The sequence below is a fragment of the Populus euphratica genome, unplaced genomic scaffold (assembly GCF_000495115.2).
Source record: "Populus euphratica unplaced genomic scaffold, PopEup_1.0 scaffold2606.1, whole genome shotgun sequence".
In the NCBI taxonomy this organism is placed as follows: domain Eukaryota; kingdom Viridiplantae; phylum Streptophyta; class Magnoliopsida; order Malpighiales; family Salicaceae; genus Populus; species Populus euphratica.
Genome location: NW_011502452.1, coordinates 9,033 through 20,421, shown reverse-complemented (window position 1 = coordinate 20,421; position 11,389 = coordinate 9,033). Strand labels below are relative to the sequence as shown.

Sequence of the window (11,389 nt, the reverse complement as noted above, 5' to 3'; positions counted from 1 at the left end):
ACCTGCTAATGGCCGAGGTTCAAGAGTTTCTCTACGACGAGACGGTGATATGGTCTTGACAGATGTTGATGGCTCCATCATATGGCAGACTAACACCCCCTCCACTGATGTTGGAAGAGCAGAGCTTCTGGACACTGGTAACCTTGTTCTTAAAGGCCGTAATGGTACGAATCTATGGCAAAGCTTTGATTTTCCTACCGATACACTTCTTCCAAACCAGTTATTTACAAAGAGGACAAAGCTGGTTGCTAGATTGCATAGCGGGTCTTATGCCTCTGGATATTTTAGCTTCTTTTTTGATAATGATAATGTGCTGAGGTTGATATATGATGGTCCTGATATTTCAAGCATATACTGGCCTCGTCCTGATTTTAATCCGTTCGGAAATGGTAGAACAAATTATAATAGCAGCAGAACTGCGGTTTTTGATGAAATGGGCCAATTTATATCTAGTGATCAGCTCCAGTTCAGTGCTCCTGACACGGGTTTATTAAGGATCAAAAGGAGGCTAACAATGGACCATGATGGGAATCTCAGGCTTTATAGCCTGAACAATGAAACTGGATTGTGGGTGATATCATGGCAAGCTCTTTCTCAGCTTTGTAATGTTCATGGAATTTGTGGGATAAACTCGATTTGTGTAAATACACCAGACCCCAAGTGTTCATGCCCACCTGGCTATGAGATCACTGAGCCTGGTAATTGGAATAAAGGCTGCAAGCCTATGTTCAACAGCACTCTTTCACAGTCTCAGCAAGTGAAGTTTGTGCTGTTGCCCCATGTAGATTACTGGGGATTTGATCTTAATTACAGTGCATCCACTACATTTGACTCCTGCATGAAGCTCTGCTTGGGGGATTATCGGTGTAAAGCATTTAGCTATAGGCTAGATGGGGGACAACTTTGCTACACAAAAGGCGTGCTTTTCAACGGTTACCAGTCTCCAAGTTTTCCAGGCAATATATATCTGAGATTGCCAGTGAGTTTTGAGACATCTCAACTAGGTATTCTTAATGGCACTGACCTCATTTGCCAGTCTGCAGAATCAGAAACAACTATCGGTTCTCTTTCTATGTATAACTTCAACAATAAGAGGACCAGATGGGTTTATTTCTACTCATTTGCTTCTGCCATTTGATTTATTGAAATTCTCTTCGTAGTTTCGGGTTGGTGGTTTCTTTTCAGAAAGCGTGGTTTGCCAAATTTGGCGGAAGACGGATATCATGTGGTATTAAGTCCATTTAGGACGTTTACTTACACTGAGCTCAAGAAGGCGACGAACAACTTCAAGGAAGAGCTGGGAAGGGGAGGTTCTGGAGCCGTATATAAGGGCATTTTGACAGATGAAAGGGTTGTAGCTGTGAAGAGACTGGAAAACATGTACCAAGGGGAAGATGTATTTTGGGCAGAAGTGAGCACAATTGGAAAAATCAATCACATGAACCTGGTGAGAATGTGGGGATTCTGTTCAGAGGGCAAACACAGACTCCTAGTCTATGAGTACATGGAATATCAATCACTGGACAAGCATCTATTCTCTCCAACGTTTCTTGAATGGAAAGACAGGTTTAAAGCGGCCTTAGGGATAGCTAAGGGTTTGGCTTATCTTCATCACGAGTGTTTAGAATGGGTTATACATTGTGATGTGAAGCCAGGAAATATTCTTTTGGACAGTGAATTTGAACCCAAGATTGCAGATTTTGGGCTTGCCAAGTTGTCTCAGAGGGGTGGCAATAGCTCTGACTTCTCTCAGATTCGAGGAACCAAGGGTTACATGGCTCCAGAGTGGGCTACAAATCTTCCTATCACTGCAAAAGTTGATGTTTATAGTTATGGAGTTGTGGTTCTAGAGATAGTGAAAGGAATCCCACTCTCAAATTGGGTCATAGAGGGCAGGGAAGAGCATGATGAATCAGATCTAACAAGGTTTGTCAGGGTGGGGAAAAGGAAAATTCAGTGCGGAGAGACCTCTTGGATAGAAGAAATAGTGGATCCAAGATTGAATGGTCAGTTTAGCAGGAGCCAAGCAAAGACGATTGTTGAACTTGGCATGTCTTGTGTAGAGGAAGATAGAAACAAGAGACCAACATTCATGTGATTTTTTGCTTCTGTCATCGAATAACATTCATGTCGTCAAAATTCTACCGTGCCATTGTCCCTACAGCATCACACTTGACATGATTTAGTTTGAAAATGTCAACCTCAAATTGCTATGATTTTCCGTTAAATTTGAAAATGTCTCAACCGGAAATAAACAAAATGGTTTAGTACTCACTGACGGAGTTCGGGCTGGTGCTTGCTTGAGGCAACCGTGGCTTTAGCTCTGCATCGAAGCTAAAAGAAAGAAAAGGAGGAAAAAACACAGCGCAGCTGCGGCTACCATGGTAAAGGAAAATATTAGTATATTTCTCACTTCCCACAAGATGAGTGAACAAACAAAATGATATTTATCCTCTTGCCACAGCAACCTCTAATTCCACATTGGTGCAGCAAAGAATTAAACAAACAGTTCCAGTGGCCAAAATTATATTGTAAAGGTTTCTCCAATGTAAAGGACGCAATTACAAACATTCAGGGGACAACGTTATCTGCAATGTTCTGATGAACTCTGACTCAACTTTTTGTCATCCACAGCATCAGCAAGCGTATCTGAAGATTCATTTTTTGGCTTCCCTGAATCATAAGAGTAAAAAGCATTTTAATTTTTCTATCTACATAAAAATATCACTCAATGAAGCAGATGAATTTGCGGGCATGAAAATCAACAGATTCGGTGTCATAAGGCTCAGCACAAAGTTCTGGCTCAGTTCCAGATTTGAAATGTGTACACACCAGGGTATACATTACTTATCACAGATACAAATAGACCATATGATCAGGCTCATTTCTAGGAACATATGGAAGACATATATATATATATATATATATATATATGTATGTTCGGCAACTTCTGAATATTGTGTCTTTAATAGCGCTTGGAACTTAATGTGGGGCACAAGTTTTTTTTAATAATATCATCAAAATCATCTAGCTTTGGAATGAGAAGATCAAACGCCACCAAAAAAAAAAAAGACAATCAAAATATCAAATGCTTCTCAGGTTCAATTAGAGAATGGGTTTTCCACAGTATTTGTAAGTGACAATAAAGATTAGTTAGTTTTATCCAGAAAAGCACGAGAAAGCAAACTGTGGATTCCAGAATAACACATCTCTAATTAGGATTTGGAGGATGTTACATGATACCAAATGACTTGTATACATCTTATCATGGCATGTCTTCTCTTATTGGACCTGTTTTAGTATTTTACATGTAATAATCCAATAAATGTTTTGAAAGTAAATAAATAATATATTTGCATTTGAACGACCATGGTACCCAGTGACCTACCCGTTACTGAACTAGTGAACCTTAGGCCCTTGGCTAGGTAAAGGTTGAGCTGGGTTTGATAATCCAACTCACCCAAAGGAACAAAACAGGCAAAACCATATTTTCAGGCCTTGAAATGTCAAACTCAATAGTCTAGTTTAGTCCCCATACATTAATTTATGATCTTCAATTCAGTCCTCAAACTTGCAAAACTTGCAATCACAACAACATTTGAGGGATGGTCAATTGCAAAGATCTTGTACATATTACAAACCATCAGTGTATTCAATTTTCCATGATTGGAAGTGAGTTTGGAGGTTTGAAGACTGAATTGAAATATGTGCGTGCGCTTTGTGTATATAGAAGCTAAATGATGTTATTCGCTCCAGCACCAGATGGCAAAGACATCAGTGATCATATACAATCTAATTGAAAAACACAAAGACAATCACAGGCTAAAGAAATAATGTTTTCAGAACATTAATTTCAACAATTTACTTTGTTTTTGCCTTTTAGTTAGTCATTTAACATATTTACAGCACATAATTTTGTTGCGATCAGAAAGTGACACTAATATAGAAAGTGACTTAAAAGTGCCTTACCTGATTTCTTATTTTTCTTGGATGAAGCATTTCTAAGCTTCTTGTTCCGCCCTTTCCCTGCCTCAACAAAGATATGATTGTACTTCTCTAATACCCTTTCCTTTTCTTCAAGTAAGCCTAGCATCTCATATGCATCTGCCACTTTTTGCACTATGGATTTTTCTGGAGGTTGACGATCAAAAGCTTCCAGCCCTTTGAAAAGCTTTGCATCCAATTACAACAACAAAGCCAGTTCAAACAATTTATGAAAAAAGAAAAATGCTAATCTAAGATCAACCTATAACCAACTAAAAAAAGACAACACATGACAAATCTAAGGAATGCATAAATACAGTGATTTAATAGCACTGAATGGCAAGACAGATATTCCTTTCTCAAAGATAAACAACAACATGAGATGAATTTTGTAGCATTTTTTCTCCTCCTTCCACATACTTTTTAACCAAGGATAAAATCTTCCACATCCTCCAATTCATTAAATGTTAATGTCCAACAAAGTCTGTTCACTTTAAGCTACAAATCAGTAAAGTTTTGCTATATTCTTGGGATAGAATAGAACAAATATCACACTCTACAATGATGGAGCTTTTCAGTGACTTCAAAACAACATCTTAAGTTTTGTTCTATTTCCTTCCTTAAGTTTAGTTGTACGTACAAGGAGTTGATAAGTAAAAGCATAATGGTTTTGTGTATGAGCAACTCTCTACTGTTTTCATTCATGTTCCAATGCAGCTACCTCTACAATGATGGACCTTTGCAGTGTCCTCTACTGGAAAATAATGTGTACAGAGAATATTCAAATTGTTTTTCTAGCATTAGATTATGAATTTATTGAAAACCACAATTTCCTACAGAACAATGGCAAAAGTATGGTATGCAGATTGTGAGTGATAATTGCCCAGTAAACATATTAAACTCATTACGCACATCTGATTTTCCATGTCAAGAAGCATGTTGCATGCTGCAAACCAAACCTTTATGAGATTCTCTAGCATGTTGTTTCTGTAGTATATAGATATCATGCGATTACATAGCTGCCATGGCACGGAATGAAGATCTCTACCAATTTTCTTCAACCAAAACTCATGTGCTTCTTTTGCTCTGTGGTCCATATCTAATGCTCGTATAAACTGCGAATAAGTTCCCATTGTAGTTCCCTGCCCCTTGCTGAGCATCCATTTAATAACCTTTAGAGATTAATAAAATATGAACAGATCAAATAATGCATAATGCCAAACAATAACATTAATAAGTAGCATAACAAAGAATATTAAAACATAGTAGCATAACAAAGAATATTTTAACAAGAACATAGAAACATCACTCATGAACATGTTGAAAGCCAAGTTGACAAAATTACTTTACACTTTGATGTTGTCAAGCTAAAAAAATATAAGGCAGGTAGTCACTATAGTTCATGGGTTCATGGGTAGCTAAGGCGGTTCTTGGTAGTGTGCATAAGACTAAAATTACCAACATAAAAAAGAAAATAAACCAAACTGTATCCAACATTCTCTAATGACACTAAATGATAACTACTCACTAAGAGCTGAAATCAGACTTTTGCAAAACTATATTAGGAGTTTCCCACAACACATTCACAAATATCTTTAGAAAAGAAAACATAAAGCAGCTTATTAATTAGCAAAAAACCAACTGCAGCTATCCCCATGCACCAATGCAAGGAAGGTCTCCAATATCTCCTGATTATACTTCCATGATTATACTTCCAATTCTTTGGCCTCTTCCACTTCTCAATATGTTTCTTCATAAATCTTCTACATTATCCTTGCAGACCCCAAGTGTTTTTGTGTCACCTAAGAAATACATCCATAGAGCCAAGGTGGCCCAATGTAAAGACCTTTATCTAAGCTGTAGTACTCAAAGGAAAAAAAATACTCGTAAATCCAGGTTAATCTCTTAAACCCACAATCTAATAAGTTCTAGACCCGGGTTCAACCAGGACGTTTAACACCCAACCAATTAAATATTAAAAGGTAAAATCATAAAAAAAAATCAATTTAAAAAAAAAAATGCAAGGTCAGAAAATAGCAATAAAAAAAATAAGAATCAAATTTAATAGGAAAAAAAAAACTCAAGGAGAATGAAATTGTAAAACAAAACAAATTTTAAAAACCATCTTAAGCAAAACAAATAGAAACCAAATATTACATGAAAAAATCTATGGGGGATGAAAATGAAAAAAAAAATCCAATTTCATAAATTATTCAAAATAAAACAAATATTAATAATAAAAAAAATAGACCATCTTAAGGGGAAAAAAAGTGAAAGGCTTTTCTGAAAATTTGGAAGTCCATCACAAAAATTGAGGAGAGGGAAAAGGAAACAAAAAAGAGTCCATGCGTGCCAAATTGGAGACAATTAGACTACACGCACCACCTAGGCATGGAGGGGCCGCTGAGACGCTTCGGTTACCACCTCAAAACTAAACCTTCAGCCACTAGACAGCACCACACACATTGTCAAAACCCTGTAGTCATTGTTCACACACATCCAACTTTTTTTTTTATAATTTCCTTATTTAGCAAATGGCCCAATGACTCCTAATGAAACCCAAGAATAATAAAATAACCAAATTTAAAAGACTAAAGTACCCCTAAACTAAAGGGCAAATTGTTTTAATTTGAAGGGAAAGGAAGTAATTTAATTATGTTTAAATTAAGTAAAAGACTAAAAAGGCCATGAATGTTAATTTCGTTTTTTTTTTTTTACAACCAAGGATAAATTATTATTTTTACTGTGAAAAAAAAAAAGACCACAATGAACCACTGACCCCACTAGTTAAAGACTAAAGTACACCATCAGTCAATCCATTAACTTTTAGGGGCAAAATAGTAAAAATATTGTTCCAATCCACAGTGTTTTGTGTCTTAAACTACAGTGAATCACTGACCCCTTTAAAATTTTTATTAAAGTGAAGCATTTCTATCATGTGGATTATGTGGCTGGAGTACAATTTGAAAAAAATTTACCACTCTTCACCAAGGCAACTCCTTCACTATATAATAATCTCTCAACTTCTTATGAAGTTCTACATCCAGGGGCTCTCAAGGAATTGCATTAGATGAATTGTGAAATGCTACCGGTCTTCTTTTTTTTTTATTTCTTTATCTAGAAGCAACTGCAGCTGTTATTTTAACCATGTTTATCTGACATTCCCTTGAATCCTTTTTTCTAGATGAAGAAAATTATTACCAAATGAGAGAGAGAAAGTGAATGAGTGAAACAACAAGCTTCTCAAAATCTAACCAGGTTAATGCTTTTTAAATGACATTTTTCCTCAAGTCTAATTGCTGTTATTTACATTGCCTAATAACCTAATAACACAGGGTGGTTACAGGGAAACATATTACACTAGATCAATTGATATTTTAGAGAAAAAATTTGCTCATTGACTCAAGTGCATCACAGTCCAAAATCTTCTATTCTGGATTTCCGATATGAAATAGGGCACTGTTTATACAACAGTGAGGCATAAAAGAACCAGTTCCACAATAAAAGATATGTACATTTTCACAATTATGGTATATAAAAACCAGCTTCAACAAGTTTTACAACATAATCCTAATCCATGATTTACCAAGGGGTACATGTAGCCAGGCACCAATTTTTGGTCATGTATTTCAGAGGAAACATGGTATCGATTGCACATTCAAATCTCACTAGTCCACGCTCTTATATCTCATTAGGGTAGCAAAAAGAATCAGGATATGGTCACACTCACATCATACAACTGCCTTTACTAGTGGCCATCTTGATCAACCAAAACTCACTCAAATAGGAAAACACTAAGTGGTGAGATATGATAAAATGGAAAATAGAATGACTATGATAGCACAAACTCTGATCAACAACTCTATCACAAGGTTTCTTAAAAGAGGAAGAAGAAAAAAGAGTGTTTTAACCCCTTATTTCTAGATAGGATAGCTTACAATAGAATGCAAAACACTGAGTAGTCAGATTTGATAAAATGGGACCACAACAGCTCAAACACTTATCGGTAATCGTATCACTAGGTTTCTCAAAAAGAGGAAGAAGAAAAGGAGTGCTATGCCAAAAGGCTTTAACCCCTTACCGGAAGAACATCAAGTTCATCCAGCAGGAACAACTCAATCAATTTCCAAATGATCAATGAATCACTTGCAATAAATCACATAAGTTTTCCACTGAACTCAAAATATCAGATATATATGGCTTTTGAGAAAACTTATTGTAAATATTTGAGAGATATACAAGCACTAGGAGAGGAGTGCTAAAAACATGAATTTTTAAGTAGATAAAATGACAGATTTCTGTTTATGTTCTACACTTAATCCTCCAAAAGTCCATTGTTTTTCTTGATGCTCATGTAGTGCATAAACACCATCATATTAAGAAAAGCATGCATCCATGTTAAGGTTGCATAGAGGAGAGGGGGAGAGAGTATCAAACCTGAACAATTCTATGCCACTGCTGTTCCTTCTCAAGAGCAATCAATACCTGCTTAATTGATGCAATAGGAAATTTTTGCTCCCATGCAACCCAGGCATCAAGAGCACCATAAACAGAATCCTTGCTGTCATTTAGATCTAAAAGCTGCATATATAAGATTGTGTTGTCATACTCTAACTACATAGTCCAAGCTACGTGAAACAAGATGAATGTTTTTGGACATTGATAGCATATAGAAGCACTCAAAAATCACACCAAAATTAAGCAGTCAATACCTCATAACTGTGAAAACTACCATGCAAATGAATAGCGATTGGTAATTTGGACTTTGTGTGCTTACTGTGGTAATGAGAAATTTGATCTTATCCTTCTTGGAGACATTGTCACCAATTTGGTTTCTCCTCAGATTCTGCCTTGAATTTCCATCACCGTGAACTGACTGAAACATTATTACATGTATTTCAGGAGATTAACATCAATCAAAATGAAGCAAGAGCAGCAATTATTTTGCATACCTGTAACAAAGGCGAAGCTGCTACAGAGGCAAAGTGTGTGTTAGATATTATCATTTGAGCTTCAATTGTCGCTTTGAAGCTAAAATTCAGCAAGGTCTGCACCCTACCCACTCCTATTCTCCTTAAATGCCCAATCTGAATCATCAATAGAAGATCGAAATGAAATTTAATTGAAGTGAGAGTAGTAGTAACAGCAGAGCAGTGGTTTCATGGATAACAAGTGAAACAGCAGAAAAGTAAGTGGCCATTACAGTAAAAGGGAGAGAAGACTGAACCTTACTGAAGAACGAAGGAAACATTGTGTAAGATTGAGAATGAAAATTGCTAATAAAAAAAAAATTGAGTTAAGACGAGCCCTAAACTATTTTCTCCAAAATATATCAAACAAACCAGCATTGTTACAGTGAAAGCACAAAAAAACAAAACCTTGCCTTGTTTATACAGAGTTCGAGCATGAATTTCAAGTCATAAGAAGATTCATATAATAATTACAAGCACATGTGGAGCCTCTGCCTTAAAAAAAAAAAAAACAAAAGAAAGGCCATACCATTGCGGGTTTTGGCTGATTTAAACCCTGAAACGAATCTTAATCACCTACTCTGCAATCTTAACAACTCTCCACTACTAAGTCCCTCCAAATGTTTCTTCTGCGAGTCCTGGTTGTCGTGGACTCGTCGTCCTGAAGCTTGAAAGTTGGTGGTAGAGGCGCGGCTCCTCTTGTTGACGGAGGCTCGAGCCAAGACGGTTTTTCATGTGGGTCGCGATTGAGGATGGAGGAGACCTGGTGTCTTCGAGGATTTTGATTTTGTTTATTATTATTATTATTATTGTAAAATTTCGTTTTTACATTTTATTTCTATTTAATTTATATAACACTTTGGTGCAAATAAAAAAAAATAACAAAAAGAAATCTAATATACTTACAAGATTATAACTATATCAGCTGTCGTCGCATGAAATTATTCCATTTAATAAAATTTCTAGAGTGCAGAGAAACGTTACCTAAAATATCCTACATTAAAACCTAAGATTATTCATCTCATGCTACTGTTACTCAAATAAAAATGATCAAATATACTTTTATATACAAAATATTCTTTTTTGTTTTTTTTTTTATTTCAAAAAAAATTATATATTTTTAATTATTTTACTTTAAATAAATATGTTTTAGTTTTTAAAATTATTTTGATATACTAATATTAAAAATATTTTTTTAAAAATAAAAAAATATTATTTTAATATATTTCAAAATAAAAAACATTTTAAAAAATAACTACAACTATAACCATAATATTTTTATAATACAAATATAATATATTTATTTAAATATAATAGGTATTTTATTTACATAACATATAATATTCATTACAAAAGTCTACCTAATGAAAAATTAGAAAAATATAAAAAATTTTGGATCAAGATCTTCAAGATGAATGCAAATTACCTGCAAAAACATGTAGAATTGTAGTGTGTATATTAATTTTATAAATATCTATTATTACAAGTATTATATATATATAAATATATATATATATATGTATGTATGTATGTATGATCCAATTTTAACTATAGATATAACTACTAATGTCATATAATGTCATATAGTATTTCAACATCTTTCATTTTCCACAATGAAAATTAATTATCCTTTTAGTTTACTCACACGAATTGTATCATTTTCTTGATATGTAATTTCTTATTCCTTATGAGAACCTAACTTTTATTTTCTAAAATATTTCTTAATTTACAGCTATATAACTGTTGCATCTTTACACGCTATTCCTTGTTGTTAATATTAAAATATTTTATATATCAATACCTATATCTATGTCATGATCATCAACTTATTTAATATAATATTTGTTGTTATTACAACCAATTTACTATTTCATTATAGTTCTTATCATTATAATAAATTTATTTTTATATAATAGTTCATAAAATTACAAATAATTTTTTTGATATAATAGTATCTATATTTGCAACTAACTCATTATCATATTACAAATTTTATCATTGTAACAGACTTATTTTATATAATAATTTTTGACATTATGATCGACTCATTATTTTTTATATAAATCATCATCTTATTTATTTTTTATCTACCATCACATCTATTTATTCATATTAACATCTATTATTGTTTTTCTAAAAAATTATGGATGCTCCACTTTTTGTTCACCAATTTTATCTATTTTTTTTCAAACATCTCATTATATCATTTTTTTTTTTTTTACTTACCCAAATCCATTCATTTTCTTAAACACCTCATTTAGTCATTTTATCTTAACAATGCATTTATTTTTTTCAAGCATTCTTTACATCACCTTTTAGATACCAATCCATATATTCATTTCTTTACATATTTATTATGTTATTGTTGGCTACTAACTCAATCATCTCAATCAACATTTATTTTAGCTTAAAATTTATCTATTTCATTTAAGGAT

The 11,389-nt window shown here is 33.9% G+C and overlaps 1 protein-coding gene and 1 pseudogene across 1 annotated transcript; one reads left to right on the top strand and one right to left on the bottom strand.

The window, feature by feature from the left end:
• The first annotated feature begins 4 nt into the window (after positions 1-4).
• LOC105119191 (putative receptor protein kinase ZmPK1) lies at positions 5-2,295 on the top strand (annotated as a pseudogene).
• A 129-nt stretch (positions 2,296-2,424) lies between these two features.
• On the bottom strand, positions 2,425-9,763 carry LOC105119190 (pentatricopeptide repeat-containing protein At4g21190-like). Its single transcript, XM_011017311.1, has 7 exons — positions 9,484-9,763; positions 8,937-9,071; positions 8,762-8,860; positions 8,422-8,565; positions 4,944-5,156; positions 3,970-4,171; positions 2,425-2,673 (listed from the first exon to the last, which is right to left on the bottom strand). The coding sequence occupies exons 1-7, from the start codon at positions 9,484-9,486 to the stop codon at positions 2,585-2,587; spliced, it is 885 nt and encodes a 294-aa protein (XP_011015613.1). The 5' UTR covers positions 9,487-9,763; the 3' UTR covers positions 2,425-2,584.
• Between the last annotated feature and the right edge of the window lie 1,626 nt (positions 9,764-11,389).